Source organism: Barbus barbus, assembly GCF_936440315.1.
Source record: "Barbus barbus genome assembly, chromosome: 35".
NCBI lineage: Eukaryota > Metazoa > Chordata > Actinopteri > Cypriniformes > Cyprinidae > Barbus > Barbus barbus.
In genome coordinates this window covers 5,241,293-5,257,832 of record NC_136763.1, presented here as the reverse complement: position 1 = coordinate 5,257,832, position 16,540 = coordinate 5,241,293, and the positions used below count along the sequence as shown (strand labels likewise).

Here is a 16,540-nt window from a genome sequence, read left to right as displayed (position 1 = left end):
AAAACAAAATACATTTTTCTAGGCCACTTATATAACTCATTTAATGTGAGCGGATAAAATCAAGTCTCACTTTTGTTCCTATAGACTAATATCAACATATGTGAACCTGGACCACAAAACCAGTCTTAAGTAGCATGGGTATATTTGTAATAATAGCCAACAATACATTGTATGGGTCAAAATTTAAAAAAAAAAAAATTTATGCCAAAAATCATTAAATAAGGATCATGTTCCATGAAAATATTTTGTAAATTCCCTAACGTAAATATATCAAAACTAATTTTTTGATTTGTAATATGCATTGCTAAGACAACTTTACAGGTGATTTTTTATTTTTTTTGCACTCTCAGATTGCAGATTTTCAAATAGTTGTATATTGACCAAATATTGTCCTATCCTAACAAACATACATCAATGGAAAGCTTCCTTTCAGATGATGTATAAATCTTGATGATTATGACACATGGGTTGCAAATAGGGTGACCAGATGAGATTGGTTGAAATTCGGGACGGGGGGGGGGGGGGGTAATGAATAATAAAGATAATGAATTTCAAACGAAAATGACTGAACCAATTATGTTTTTATTAATATAAGTAGCCTACATATACATATAATTTTATATAATATAGAAGTAACGTTAGGCTATTTTTATACTTCAAACTGAAGTTAATGAACCAAAAAAAAAAAAAAAAGATGCTGCAGCCAATGAGCAGCCGGCGGGGGCTGGTTGCCAGGCTGCAGGATGACTCAACCTGGCTCCACGGACAGTTTTTTATGTTTTATCAGACAATAACTATTTAAGATTTTGCTTCAGTATAATTTTCGGGACAATTAGAGCGGGATTCGGGACAGCAGCTTAGATTTCGGGACTGTCCCGAATTTTTCGGGACATCTGGTCACCCTACTTGCAAATCTTGTTTTGTGTTGCTGTCTTCAATTTGCAAAACCCAGTGTGTATCATGTCCCTCTAGTGCACATTTTGGTGATTAACCTCTTGCAGCCAGATTCAAAAAAGTCCTAACTTTCACTGCAATGTCTAGATAAGTAAAATGCATATTCGCTTTGTGTATTTGTGCTAGTTTAGAGCCCCCTACAGTTCAAGTGTCGTAATTACAGCGTATAGCTCTGATATAATCAAAACTTTAATTGAAAAATCTATTAAATGAAGATGCGAGAGTGTTCAGTATACTGTTGAATGGGTCATTCTTCAATTGGGGTGGCAAATGAGAGGCAGAATTTGTAAAAAATGCTCGTTCTTTTTTCTAATAAAATATATAGCTATGCATTAAAAATTAGTTTAATATGCTATATGCATTTTCTAAAATCTTTGTAAAAAATTATTTTATTGTTATTTGTTTATCTATTCATATTAATTAATATATTTTTATTATTATTATATATATATATTTTTTTTTAAGTCTACCAAGGGGTGGGTTCTAAATTTGTACAGCTGCTTTTTGTTTTGTAGTACTGTTCCACAGAATAAAAATCAATAAACAGATGAAAAAAAAATGCTATATCCATTAAAATGAAAGCTTAAGAACATTTTGATTTTTAAATAATTTCAATCAAACACTGGTGACAAAGCCACTTATGTCTATGTCTTTTCTGGTAACACCACAGAGCCTATAATAACTTGCAATATAACGTCTGTGGTGTTACTTCAAAATGACATAGACATAAGTGGCTTTGCACAGCAATCTAGACTTTTCTAAAAAAAAAAAAGGAGGCTGGCATCATGATTTCAAGATCGGGACATTTTGAAAATATTAAAAAGTATGTATTTATCAAAATTTTGATTAAAATATGCTAGATCTGCAAGTTATCAACATACCAACAGACATATCAACAGACACTAATAATGTGCGGCACATGAAATTGTCAGACGTTTAGCTAACTTTTAGAAAATTAATAAGAATATACTCCCCATGCACATATCAGATCAACCAGCACCTTTACACACAGGAAGTAATCCAAATAGCATTCCCCCTTTTCTTAAAGGGGTGACGTCCATTGTTTTAACACCACAGACATGAATTTGGGGGACACAACTTTTTTCTTAAACATAACAAAATATGTTTTTGTTTTTCAAACAATTTAATTATATTGTACATGTTAAATAACATGTACAAAATCTATATTCACAATATAACCACTTTATTTGTGTTAAAAATGTTATATTGTTGCAATTACATTCCATGATACCTCTCTAAGGTCCATATTTTGTTACAAATACAATCCCTAAAACTCTATGTATTTTAAAACAAAAAATTTAACTATTAACAGTGCACATATTGTACAAGAATACAAACATTTAAACATTTTATGATTTATTGGTATTTAAAGTTCATTTGAACTGTTGTGAAGTAGAGGGACACCACTTGCCACCACAAATGAAGAATGACCCAAATATCTAAAAGACACAGGATTAATTAACAGGATTTAAGAACGTGTAAGTTTCCCCCCCCTCAACATCATTGCTCCACACACTATCCCGGTAGGTCACGGAACAGGCACCAAAAGTGGGTTTGCCATCCGCCACAAGACGACGACGAAGGATAGCTGTTGCTGAAGCAGTTTCGTACCGAGAATAGACATTTCGGAGGTGAGCGTGGCAAAAGAAACAGAAGCTATTCTTATTATTAGTCAGTTTGCCACAAAAACCTTTTTGAAATTGATATTTAAACGTAAAGTAGATGTAACCTTTATAGTGACCTTTGCCCAGCAGACAGTAATCAACCTCTCAGTGAAAAGCACTAGCCTATCGCACTAAGGCCAAGCTGAGTATCATCTGATACGTTAAAGTTTTTTTTAAACAGCCTGAGGGCTAATCAAAATCATTGTCATAGTTTCAAAATTCACAATTTTTACAGCAGTGCATCACCTGATGTGTTTTATTAATCTAATTGCATTGGGATTGAGCCAGTCATATTTTTCACCATGGTTTCAACCACAAGCATACCAGTTGTAAAGGTTTAAATTGTTAGTTATGCAAAGCACAGTGTTACAAATTAAACATAATATTCAGATATCTGATCATACAGCACAGCAACCAGACAAACTTGAAACCAAGTAATAAATATTAAACTGAAATTATTGCTTTATTCATGTGTGTTCTGTAGTTAAACATTGCTGTAATTTATGGCTGCTTTCCATGCGCCTTATTGTGTGGATTTGGATAGAGGAGCAGCTGTCTACTGAGTAAATACAAACAGAATGAACCATTCTCACTGTAAGTCATGAACTAGGTCACATTGCGAGATAAAGAACTTTAATGACAGATGAATCCGAGAGGCCAGGTAACATGAACACCAGTCTGTTGGTTGCAACTCAAGATAATGCACTAATCCACTGAAGTGCTGTGTCAGATCTCACTGACCGGCGTGTAAAATGAGGAGTTGACTGATAGCTGATCTATGGAAGCCTGTGTTCCTCAGGATCAACAGTCTCTGGTGAAGCAGATATACGCCATTGTATTTGGAAAAAAACAGGAAGTGATTTTCTAAAGCAACTGATTAGCAAAACAGGCATGATTTATAAAGACAGATTTGGAGCATCTACTAGGTCTAGTTCAAAATGAAAGTTACTTGGATCACCTGGAAAAGTAAACATACTGTATTGTCGGCAAAGGCATCTAGGTGCTATAGTCACTATTTAGAATCAGTAATTAATGGACTAAAGGTAAAATGCCATACTGTATCACTTGATATTTTTAAAAGTGAACTGAGCCATTTCTGTGCAACTAGTGCGGAATTGCAAAAATAATGAGCATTGGGATGATGCTGGTCAGTGTGTTTTTACATTTTCCAGAGGAATCAGCCAACCAGTGGCTTTTAACATAAAATTCCGCTCTCCACTTTTATTATTTGGTTAAGTCAGACATCATGTGTGACAGTTTCTGGGTCCAAACCATACAGTCTATTGTCCAAACGCTCCTTCAGATGCCAAAAGCAAACAACAAACAATGATGATATATACTCAGTGTGTGCTGCAGTACTACTGAAAATCATGAACCTAATTTTTATCTCCATCTTAGTAGGCTACAGAGTGATTATTGTTTTAAAAAATGTTAAAATATTGGTGTCCAGGACACCATGAGACTGGAGATTACACTGTGAGAATGAACAGTGCTGGTAAACGGCTGTTGTATTGGTATTCTCACTTAAAACGGAAAAGAGGCTTAGACCCAGAAGCATTATTTGATACATCACGACTGTAGAGAATAGTCAACAAATCTCAGTTTTTCAGCAATCCTAGTTTTCGTAATGCCTCTCTCCGATCCCTTCCGATGCTGGGAACCGGCACGTTGAAGCCTTTGGAACGAGATGATGCATGCAATTCTGCTTTTATGGATGCCGATTCATTAGAATCCATCTGAGTGTCTGTAAAGTGGTTTTTGGTTCCTACTGTAGGACAACTTGATTGGTGCTTCTGAGAAACCGCATTTAAGACTGTGATGTTAGATCCTGACAGTCTCATCCCAGTGTGTTCTAGTGTGGCAGATTTCCTGGTTGAAGTCATATAGGCATGCTGTGGAAAAGAAAAAGCTGGCGAAAGATCGCTCACAGACCTTTGGTGGAGAGGACTGCAAGTTTGTACTGGCTGATTTATTTGTTCTCCAGGTCTCGCAGGAACACTAGGAGCAAGACATTCCTTTGTGGTCTGGTTTTGCACCAAGTTTGCTGGGGACTCCGAATGCTGTAGTTGTTGACAGATTGGGTTCTTTGCATCCTCCTTGAGGAGACCCAACTTGCAAAGAGCCTCCACTCTTACTTTCTCTGGGTTCATTAATTTATCCACTGTCAATACTTCTGAGTAAGGCATGGTTGAGTCAGTCTTAGGGTTGGAGGCTTCTTCCTGGTTCACTGGGACTTTGTGTGGGGTTTTCATTTTAGGTTTAGGGGCCACAGGTGGAGGAGTGGGCTTGGAGCTCCTACTTGTCATAGCCTGTGTGAGAGTTTGGGATCCAGAGATGCTTCCCTCATGATCTTTATTTGTAGAAACCTGCTGTTCTCTGGTTTTGGCTTCTGTAGCATTGGTTCTCAGCATCGATGCACTCTTGCGCAGATGTACCAGAGCCTCATACGAGAGTGGTCCTCTTCGTGCCACATTCTCTGGCTGATGTTTATTCTGTTGTTCTTCCACTATGTCTTTACCGCCTTTGATTTTATGTGGAGGTGGTATTACTACCACATTGACTTCCGAGGGAACTTGTGGAGCTTCTTGATGGAGCTCACAAGCCACTTTGGGTGTCGTCTTTTTCTGGGATGCAGCTATTTCACGTCTGTTACAGTTTGCAAGGACAAATGGAGTAGGAACCATATAATTCAGAATATCATTTTGCACTAAGCTGCTAGATGAGAATGGACCTTCAAATTGGCTTTGGGGTACCTCTACAGACAATACAAGAAAAAATATATTTTTACTGCATTATAGGCAATAGTAGTTATAAATACTAATTGAGCAGCAACACACCTTGACTAGGAACCTTGCTGAGTCTTGTTGACAATGAGAGGTGGGCCGCTTTGTTAGTCACATTTCCTCGAGCTGGCAGCTGATCAGCCTCGTCATTGGACAGGCCACTGTCATCCTCTGTATCCAGTGACTGAATGGTCTCCTCTAGGTACATGAGACAAGCCTTCTCCTCAGCAGAGAGATACTCCAGACTTTCATCACTCTAAAACATAAATTATTTGCCTTTGTGAAACATGACGGGTTTTAATGTGTTTATTAAAGGGATAGTTCAACCAAAAATGAAAATTCTGTCATCATCTTCTCATCCTTATTTTGATCAAAACCTGTATGACTAACACTATCAGAAAAAAAAGGTACAAAAATTGTCACTGGGGCAGTACCTTACCAATAGGTACAAATATGTACCAGATACTAGTTTTGGTACTTATATGTACTTTTGTACTACTTGTACTTTCTTCAGAACACAAAAGAAGATATTTTGAAGAATGTTTTTGTCTTAGAGGCAATGGGGCCCATAACAACCCTCAAAAATATCTTCTTTTGTGCTCCAAAGAAGAAAGAAAGTCATACAGGTTTGGAACGACATGGTAAATGACAGAAATTAAATTTTTTGGTCAACTAACACTTGAATATATTTTATCAATGTTTTCTAGACACATCAAACAACTGGAGATGTATAGCCTATTTCAATGTATTTTAACATTATGTACTGTATGTTTTCAGATAAAAGTATGTCTTACAAAGCATGAATTGAAGCTGACCACGCTGTCACAGCTGCCATTACTGTCAATCTCGCCCATTGTGTCGAGGCCATTGCCATCTTGCCACATGTCACTTATCGGCATTCACAAATTATGGAAACCTCCACCCAGATATGAATTCAAACTTCTTTAACAACGATGATGAAACTGCATTACCCTTTAAAAAAAAAAAAGAGAATATTAAAAAAAAAAAAAAAATGCTTGAGCAAGCGTCTTGATATGCACCATTTGCAAGAATTGGTAATATTAGTAAATAATAGTGGAAATTGTAAAGCAATTAAAATGTAAATACATGAATTTAAATTAGCCAGGAATTATTAGTATTTTTGTGTACGGTATATTAAATGATCAGATGATGTGAATGAGATTACAGCAGACGTTACACTGTTTTATTAGGCATCATGTAAAAGCTCTCACTGTTATAAATTTGCATATGACGTAAAGGATTATAACGCATTTTTTTCTTTCAGTGATTAAATTGTGTGATATAATGCAAATGTAACGGCAAACAGGTTTTCGTTGTGGATAGATGAATGAAGCAGTTGCATGAAAAATTAAACTATCATCAGTATAACACAACATTTGTTTTCAAATCTGTCAAATTATCATTATATTTTAAAAGTTGATCTGCAATAATCGAACTGATATCAGTAAGCCATATCACAATGAGTGTAGAAGCAAAGTCCATTTCCACAGACATAATAAACCCACCGGCCTTTTTTTATCTAGTTTATATAATCTTAACAACATATGCCTACTGCTAATCAAATATTTGGTTCTCTTTGTAATTGCAACACCAATGTGTACTTTGAAACACCATAACGTCTTTGATGCAGCTCTAGAGAAATCATCTATGATCATAATAACACTGAAATGACTTTATTATACATGTATGACCTGTATTACACAAGAAAGCACACTTATCTAGTTACTGTATCTACTTTAAGGGTGTGTGAAACGACACTAGAAATAAATTCACAGTGTTTAACACAAGACATATAATCTAGAAATCTAAAAAAAAAACAAAAAAAAATGAGAGCATGTATTTTCATTTAAATCTGTACATTTCAACACTTAATTTACAACTGCATAATTCATTTTCTATTCATCTCTGGTTAAAATTCAGTTATAATTTGCCTATCCCTTTAATTAAAATCTTAAGAATACTAGTATGCACAAATAAATATATGAAGCCTGAAGCATGCCTTAATGAAAGCTTACCTCTAGAGCAGAAACGAGATGGTAGCCCAGCAGGTTCACGTGCTTCTACAGTGTCAGTGCTGTGAGTTATAGTGAGGTGTCAGTACTGTACATAAGGAAAATCTTCAACCAATCATTGGCGTCTCTCTCCTGCAGCAGCCAATCAGAGAACAGACCGGTGAGTGTAGAGAAAATAAAACGAACGTTCGTATAAAAACAGTAGATTAGTGACTGGAAAATACATAGTATATACTTAACTACACATACTACTTCTCTGCACACGCCTGGAATGACACACACACGATGACAAAGTGTCAAGAGGATCACCGGCAAATCCTAGTTAATCGCGTTAGTGAGGGTTTCTTAAAATAACATTAGTTTAAGCCCCGTCAAATGGAACTGATTTGATCCTGTTCCACTAACTGGGATTCATTAGGCTATGTTTTCACACCACATACAGGTGATCAGTTTGTTTTTTACATTTATTTCTCAAAACTAACTAGTTTTTATGGTAACATTACTTCCTATGCTACTCGAAGAAATCCAATTGTGACTAACTATTCAATCGGTTTCTTTAAACTAACACGTTTTATGGTAGTGGTACCATAAGCTACTGTAAAAATCCAATCACTACTAGTTAGTTCTTATTCTGATGTGATAGTAGCCTATATGTTCAATTACTCACCATGTAGTCACTGTAAGTACTATGTAGTGAATGAGGTACAGGATTATTTATAGATTATATATTAGTCATTATAAAATAATTACTTGTGACAAAATAGATGGTAGTTTAATGTTAAAAGCCATATGCAAACAAGATTTTTACATTTTCTAAAGAATCTAGAGCAAAACTGCAATAGGTTGGTTGGCCCTGGGTGTTGCTAAGTGGTTTCTAGGGCATTCAAGACCCTATGAAATCAATATTGGGGTTCCTGGTTTAATAGGAGCTATGGAACAAATTGCTTGGTAAAGTTTAATACTAACATTAAAGCTTGGCAGCAGTAGTAGTAATGTTTACACTAATTAGTCAAAAAATAGACAAGAATATTTATATATCAATTCAAGTTTATTTATCATTACCCAGTATAACCAGTGATTTTGTAGCAATGAGTGCTGTACATGCAGTTTCTCACTCAAAGTTACCTTAATGTAACACTGATCACAGCCATTTAGAAAAATCACTGCAAAAAAAAATGCCTTTGGCCTTACAATGGCACCATTTCTTTTAAATAAAAAGGCTGCAAACAAGTAAACAACAGTGTGGATAGTACCTGACTGAGAATGTACATCATCTGGCCTTACAAGATGTTTTCTCTCTAAAGTTCATCCACGCTCTAATGCTATGACACTGTGCTACACTAAACCTCGGATATTGGCCCTGTAAGCAGGAAAAAGTTCAATAGGAGACATTCCATCACTTAAAATGTCGAATGAAAGTCACTACAATCACTCTTCCTAACAATATGTCATAGTCAATAAACACGTTTTGCATAAAACAATCTTGTGTGGTCATTTGCAGATAATACACAAGTGCCCTTAAAAGAAATACAAAATCCACAGATTCACAAAGTAGTTCAATGAGATTCTACTGTCGGTCCACTTCAACTTAAAATCCACGCTTTCTTGCTAACTAGCTTACTAAAACTGTGTAAAAACCGCATCGAGTATTCAGAGTCGACACTTGATCTATGTGACTATTTCAAGTAACCGGTACAATGGAGCCAGTGAACTTAAGACTTCATGTAGTGCCATCGATTGTTCAGAAGCTGTGCGTATGACCTTAAAAACACATAATATAATAAATACAGTAATGCCACGATTAAATTAGATATCATGAAAGGCATGTTTTTAGCTGTGCTCCACCGTTTTTTCAATACTACTCTGGCCACAGAAGCACTTTGTGCGTGAAAAGATGAACATATTTGATTAATTTGTTAAAAATGAACAATTATGCCTTATGCGATCACTCGTTAAACGTTTCATTAGAGTTTAGCGAACACTGTCAAACAGCTGTTACTCACACATCTTTGAGCTGCAGGCAACTGAAAAGTGTTTACATGAGGTGATGGGTGAATCTCACGAAAACATGTCTAGGTCACATTTAACAGCGAAAAAGAATTTTTTTTTATTGTATTTAAGATATTTTTAACATTATTTTCATTAAATAATTAGATGTAATACAGTAACTTATTTTCCAATTAAATGACTGCTATTAAATATAAAAGCAGCCAAACCTTAATACTACTATGTATAAATACTTCATAATTTATAATATTATTCTCTGTTACTAATATTAAATGAGAATTATGGTAAATATTGTGAAAATAGGCATCAACAACTATAAACACACATATAACTTAAGATGCCTGTTAATAATTAATTAACAGTTAAATTATTATTATTTTTAAACATGATTTAAATTAGTTTTTGAATTGTGATTTTTTTTCCTTCTTTGATTCTGCAGTGAAATATGACCTGGATGTGTTTCGCGAAATTGACCTTAATACTAGTATTTTAATCATTACATTTAAGGTAGTCAGTGGAGAATCCCTTTAAAATTTGGTTTGAAGATACGGCTTTGTCATCACATCTGGCAACAGACTCAAAAACATTTAATACTTCAACCTTGAGAGTAAAGCAAAGTTAAAAGAATACTGAATTCTTGGGGAACTCGACATGTGAGAGTCTTTTGAAGCCGGTGGACAATGTGAGGTAGAGGACTGTACCAAGCTGGAACAGGCAGCAGAGAAAGAGCAGGTACCATGTCAGGTGGCGTGGCAGTGACGCGGCAAAGGAGGGGGTGACTTCAAAAACAGAGCAAAGAGCATCACACCTCCCCGAAGTTGGTGTGGCTGGTCTCCTTGGCATGCTCCCTTGCTTCCTTCTGCCCCACCAGGCCAGTTTGGCACACCATGCAGCGCAGAGTGAAGCGGTTGACGTCTGTGTATTGACGTTTCCTCCGCGCCTCATCGGCGAGCTCCAGCGCTTGGGCTAAAATGACGTCATCTGTGGTGGAAAACACAGACTGTGCGGGAATATCTGAATTGGGCATCACCTTCTGGAGTGGGTCATAATGAATCCCATCATAAATTAGCAGCACTCGTTTAGTGTAACCTGCATCCTCCCCGAAGCGGTCGACGCGCACAGTCTGAGTGTCAACGATGCAAATCTCACACTGGTAGAACTTTGAGAGGACTGAAACCTCAATGGCGCCTCCCCACGTGTCATCGCGACGGATCCAGGAGCAATAGTCCTCATTAGTCTTGCCTAATACTGCCTCTGAGTACGCGGTGGGGTCACTAGCTACAATCTGTGCGATGAGCCCCCGCATTTCAGGCGCACAGCCTGGGTCGTAAACGCCTCCTTCCATTACGTAGTTCACACTAGTAAACAGACAAGAGTTGTCGGCTGGGACAACGTGGCGCTCTATAACCGGGGACAGGTCAAGACTGGGCCCTTTGGTCACAGTGGTTTGTGATTGGGGTTTGGGTTTGTTCTTCTCCTCCTCTACAATCAGCGTGTCTCCTGGAACAATAAGCGTACCAATGAGCAACACAGCAAACTCAGCAAGATGGTTTTATAAATACAGAATTAAAAGAATAGTTCACCCAAAAATGAACATTTGCTGAGAGTTGACCCACAGCCCCAGGTCATTCAAGATGTAGATGAGTTTGTTTCTTCATTGGAGCAGGTTTGGAGAAATTAAGCACTACATCACTTGCTCTGTAGTGAATGGGTGCCGTCGGAATGAGAGTGCAAACAGCTGATGATAACACCACAACAATCCAAAAGCAATTTTACTAATCCACAAGCTGCATGTTTGTAATGAATAAATCCATTAAGACGTTTTAACATCAAAACTTTGCTTACAGCTAAAATACGTACGGAAGACGATTAGTCGAGCCAAGCAATAATAAAAAAATAAAACCTTCTCGAAAATAAAGTCATTATAATATGAGATTCAACTCTTTAAATTTCAAGAAAAATGTCAAAATAAAATGTTGAGAATAAATTCATTAAATTACGAGAAAAAAGGCGTTACATTTCTAGAAAAAAAATAGTTCAATTTTGAAAAAATATTTGAAATAAAATGTTGAGAATAAACATTAAATTATGAGGGGAAAAAAGTAATTAAGTAATTACAAGAAAAAAAGTCAAGATAAAATGTTGACAATAAATTCATAAAAGTACGAGAAAAAAGTTGAAATAAAATGTTGAGAATAAACTCATTAAATCACGAGAAAAGAGTCATGTTTCGAGAAAAAACTATTTTAAATGATTTTATTTATTAATCATTTAATAACCACTAATGCTGCCTTATTGGGACAACAAAGCCCTCCTTATAACCTGCCTACCACTTTTTAATACATTATTATTAAACACTCGTTAAGCAATTGATTTCCACTATCTTGTTGAGAAAGATAATGTAGCTCTTCAGCAATTAAGCTATTTTATTGATAAAATTGCGGGGCAGTGCTGAGAAGAGCTACAGTGAAGACACCGCATTAGTTTAGAACGCTTCTAATTTTTATTTTTATTTTTTAAACGTATAGAGTGTTAATTTGTGCAATGATAACCTACCAGCAATGTAAAGACAATTTTTTTATTTAAGTTTATTAGAACGAGTGCATTATTATTTATGGGCCTTAAAACAAGTTGCAAACAATCAGAATATTGTACACAATGTAAACATGAGACATACACCATATTGTAGCCTACGATGGTACACTTATGGAGGCCCTTCGTAACGCAGAGGTCAACTGCCTGCTCTGCCTATATTTCAAAATGGCCCTATAGTATGCCGTGTTTAATAAACAGTAGTTTTACTGAATACAGCTGAGGTGAAATTCAGTGCAGTCCCACATCGTGATACATATTGTGGCCTCTGTAAAGAGATACGTATCGTATCGTGACTTTGCTGGTGATACACAGCCCGAAGCCATTGGTGAACAAGTGATGTAATGCTAAATTTCTCCAGATCTGTTCTGATGAAAAAACAAACTCATCTTAATCCTGGATGGCCTGAGTGTGAGTACAACTATTCCTGTAGCACACTGTAAATAAACCAAGTGTAAAGATCATGCAATGCAAAGCAAACCCAAACCTGATTTGATAGGGTAATCTTTGATGTGGGCTTCACCGTTGCGTAGATCCAGGCTGGAAGGTGGATAGCCTACCATGATCTTCTGTACTTCACATGGTATTCCAGTTAGCTCCTCAATCTTATCTTTAAGCTCCTGAACACATGATTGGTGTGTAAGGCCCTGCATCAGATGGGTCCCGTTCTTGGCTTTGCAACGCAGATGTAGCATCCTGTACCTGTTCAGTTCTGGACACAGAACAGGTGCATAGGCTGAATTAATATGAAGTTTAGAAGCAGTTATATTTTGGCTTTAAAACAAGGACATATGCAACAATAAAATTATAAGACTAAAAATATAGATAAATCATCAATGTAAAGCAATGGCAATTTCTTTTAAATAACCAGTTGAAAATATGCACGTATTTACACAGTATATGAATATATAAACATAAAAAATAAAGAAAGAAACGAGGAATATGATAATGGCATTAAAATAAATATTCCAGTATCACTAGATATAATAGATTTACTGAGTATTTGAAAAAAAACAAAAGCACTACAGCTGAACAAAACAATAAAACGCAATAAATGCGTATATAATTATTAATTTAAAACTTTGTAACCTTATTTTTTCTCACCTAACCAAACGTATTGGGTGTTTAATAGTATAAAAGACAATGTTGACAACAATCTAAGCTAGGCTAACTGTTAGCCAGGCTAAAGGTAACGCTACAAAAGCTTAGCAGATATATAATTATATAACCTCAAATTCAAACAGTTCTTTCACGATAAAAACACCCTTTAAAGATAAATGAAATTATTGTCTTAATAAATAAAAATCACTCGTAGCTTGATGCTAAGTCACTCACCACTGAACGAACGCCTCTAAAACAATAACAACAGTTGACACACTGACCGAGCAGAAACATGCGTATTACGTCACACAATATGTGCACTACGTCCTGAAAAAGTTGTATTTAATAGTAAAATTTCGATATTGAACATTTTTACTTTTAAAAAAATTCATATGTAACACCGCAGAGACATTTATAATGAACTAGTGACAGAAAACGCTGATTTAAAAAATAGTGAAAAAAACGTGTACAATTACAGGACAATCACATATAATTGGTTATATATATATATATATATATATATATATATAACTGTTTTACAGTCGTGTATTATGTAGGATGTTCTGTGCAAGAAAAGCATTTAGTGTGAATCCGCCAGTCTGTAATGTGTCTCCCGGCCACAAGAGGCGGTACATATAATCAACTCTTGATCTGCGTCATTCTGTTTCCGGAATTGCGCCGCCATTGAAACAGCAGCAGCAGACAACGTGAGGTTTTCGTTGCCGCGCCAATAACTATTGCATATAATTTTACATTGATCACCTTTTTCTAAAAATATCTGGATATTGCTTGGAAGAATGGCGTACAGAGGACAAGGACAGAAGGTTCAGAAGGTCATGGTGCAGCCCATTGTATCCTTCAGAGCTGTATTGGCTCCCCTCATTGTATTGATATAACATATGAATAATATTATATTGTATTAGGAATCACATGATTTGTATTTTTGATCAGATTTGAGATCAAGTTTGTTTTTGCTGATCGGTTGCTTACTAATGAATGAAAAATGCTTCTTTAAATGATTCATGGTTATATTTGATGATGTGAATATTTGATCGTTTCCTTAATTACGCCGTCAGAACCTTATTTTCAGGTATCTACAGAACGTAAGTTAATAATTTTATTATTAGTATATTCAACATGCATGCATATATACATATAAATGAGTCCTGTAAACGATTAATCGCATCCAAAATAAAAACAAAAATGTTTAACGTTACATGATACGTAATAAGTATATAAATACACACATGCAGTATATATTTGAAAATATTTACACATATTTATATTACAGATAAATATATAAACACTACATTTGTGTGTGTATTTATATAGACACAATAAATATACACAACTTTTGGATGTGATTAATTGTTTGACAGCATTAATATATATGTTGATGGGGTTTTTTATTATTATTTTATTTTGTTACACATTTTTAGGACAGCACTACCTGCTGCGTTGACCGGTTGCTAATATGAATTTTTTCCCTTTCTGTGCAGCGTTCTCGAATCCAGGTTTGGCTGTATGAACAGGTCAACATGCGGATCGAAGGCTGCATCATTGTGAGGAAACACACTTTGGTCTTTCCACACAGATCATTTTCATCTTTACAGATAATTCTGTGAACCATATCATGCAAGCATGTGAATAAAAAACTCTTGCTTGCTTCGTTTCTGTTTGAAGGGATTTGATGAGTATATGAACTTGGTTTTGGATGATGCAGAGGAGGTTCATATGAAGACCAAGAACAGGAAGCCACTGGGTATGTGTGAACTTTGCCATATTGGCGAGTCATGCGTTTCTGAGAAATAACTTTTGTTTGATGCATGTACGATATGACGTTAAACATATTTTATCTCTCCAACAGGCCGGGTTATGTTGAAAGGAGACAACATCACATTGCTGCAGAGTGTGACCAATTGATTGTCTGTTAGGAGTTCCTTTGGATATTGTTTGTTTGCTGTTAGATTGTTGGTTTTACTTTTTCATTTGTCAATATTTGGTATTTTGACCCATGTTTAAAATCGTGAAAACGTTTTGTTTCTTTTCTGAATCTCACAAATAAATATTCCCCCCCACCCCACTGTTCCAGGCTACTGATTTTAGTGTTGGAGTAAAACGGTGTCAATTAACATATGTTCATCAGACTGAAAAAATAATAATAATAATAAAGTTCAAAAGTCTGGGCTCTAAGATTTTTAGGGTTTTAAATAAAAAAATGTCTCACCAAAGCTGCATTTATTTAAACAAAAATACAGTTAAAAACCGTAGTATTGCGAAATATCATTACAAATTAATTAATTTTTTTATGTAATATGTTTTAAAATATAATTTATTCCTGTAATGGCAAAACTGAATATTCAGCAGGGTTTTTTTTAATAAAGATTATACCGATTATATAGATTTTTTTTTTTTGATTAATATAAACTTTAAAAGAATTGCATTTATTTTTAAATATAAATCTTTTTGTAACATAAATGTCCCTTTTGATCATTTTAATGCATCCTTGCTGAATAAATGTAATGTTTTATGTAAAAAATGATACTGAACCTATACTTAGTGCGTGTTTTTGTGCAACCAAGCATGACTGCTCATTGACATGGTTCTTTGTTTCTTATATCGTGTAGAAATATGCATATTTTAATCGTAATTAATATTTGTTGCTTTGTTTGACACCTGTCTTCAGCTAACCGTGTATCCACTAGAGGGCAATACATTAGTTTGTCTTTGTAGTAGTGGGATGCGTCTTTGAAAGATGTTCCATGATGTGACTTATATACCTTGTAAAAATGAAAAAAGTACATTTTTAGCTATCTTTCCCTGCTGTATTGTATAAATGCATTTTACACCTATAGCTCAATGAAACAAACTGCATAACTTTTCTTAAGAAGTTAATACCTTTAATTCATCTGAGCTTTTTAATTAATTTGATTATTGTTTCTATATTTATGTGTGTGTGTGTGTGTGTGTGTGTGTGTGTGTGTGTGTGTGTGTGTGTGTGTGTATATGACCTTTCAAACTAAAAAGTGAATTTTGAGCCACAAATGTTACCGGTAGGATTAAATAGGTTAACAGATGCTTTTAACCAAAACAGCTAGCACATATACAGCACATGATTTAATAACCTGATGAACTTTATTAATCCTTCTTGATTAGAAAGAAAATGGTTTAATAATAAAATATATAAAAAGAAAGTCTTTTCATAATGAAAACTACCACTTGGCCCTTCAAGGTTCTAAACAATTATACAAAATAAATGTGACTTGAGCACAAAACCAGTCACAAGTAGCATATATTTGCAGGAATACATTGTATGGGTCAAAATGATCGATTTTTCTTTAATGCCAAAAATCATTAGGATATTAAGTAACGATCATGTTCCATG

General features: G+C 35.2%; 3 protein-coding genes across 5 annotated transcripts; 1 reads left to right on the top strand and 2 right to left on the bottom strand.

The window, feature by feature from the left end:
- Window positions 1-2,143: 2,143 nt before the first annotated feature.
- On the bottom strand, window positions 2,144-7,753 carry LOC306854833 (specifically androgen-regulated gene protein-like). 2 transcript variants are annotated; one of them, XM_079393078.1, is made up of 4 exons: window positions 7,459-7,753; window positions 6,217-6,394; window positions 5,477-5,678; window positions 2,144-5,394 (listed from the first exon to the last, which is right to left on the bottom strand). In XM_079393078.1, the coding sequence occupies exons 2-4, from the start codon at window positions 6,319-6,321 to the stop codon at window positions 4,238-4,240; spliced, it is 1,464 nt and encodes a 487-aa protein (XP_079249204.1). In that variant the 5' UTR covers window positions 6,322-6,394; window positions 7,459-7,753; the 3' UTR covers window positions 2,144-4,237. The 2 variants fall into 2 exon arrangements, with proteins under 2 accessions (XP_079249204.1, XP_079249205.1); XM_079393079.1 differs by lacking the exon at window positions 6,217-6,394 and having other exon boundaries at window positions 2,318-5,394.
- A 734-nt stretch (window positions 7,754-8,487) lies between these two features.
- Window positions 8,488-13,434, bottom strand: LOC306855223 (ubiquitin thioesterase OTU1-like). Of its 2 annotated transcripts, none has more exons than XM_079393744.1 (3): window positions 13,390-13,434; window positions 12,542-12,766; window positions 8,488-10,962 (listed from the first exon to the last, which is right to left on the bottom strand). In XM_079393744.1, the coding sequence occupies exons 2-3, from the start codon at window positions 12,747-12,749 to the stop codon at window positions 10,265-10,267; spliced, it is 906 nt and encodes a 301-aa protein (XP_079249870.1). In that variant the 5' UTR covers window positions 12,750-12,766; window positions 13,390-13,434; the 3' UTR covers window positions 8,488-10,264. The 2 variants fall into 2 exon arrangements, with proteins under 2 accessions (XP_079249870.1, XP_079249871.1); XM_079393745.1 differs by having other exon boundaries at window positions 13,159-13,393.
- A 369-nt stretch (window positions 13,435-13,803) lies between these two features.
- LOC306854729 (small nuclear ribonucleoprotein E) lies at window positions 13,804-16,056 on the top strand. The gene is made up of 5 exons (XM_079392971.1): window positions 13,804-14,006; window positions 14,232-14,258; window positions 14,655-14,717; window positions 14,839-14,917; window positions 15,023-16,056. Exons 1-5 carry the CDS (start codon window positions 13,953-13,955, stop codon window positions 15,076-15,078), a joined length of 279 nt encoding a protein of 92 aa, XP_079249097.1. The 5' UTR covers window positions 13,804-13,952; the 3' UTR covers window positions 15,079-16,056.
- The last annotated feature ends 484 nt before the right edge of the window (window positions 16,057-16,540 follow it).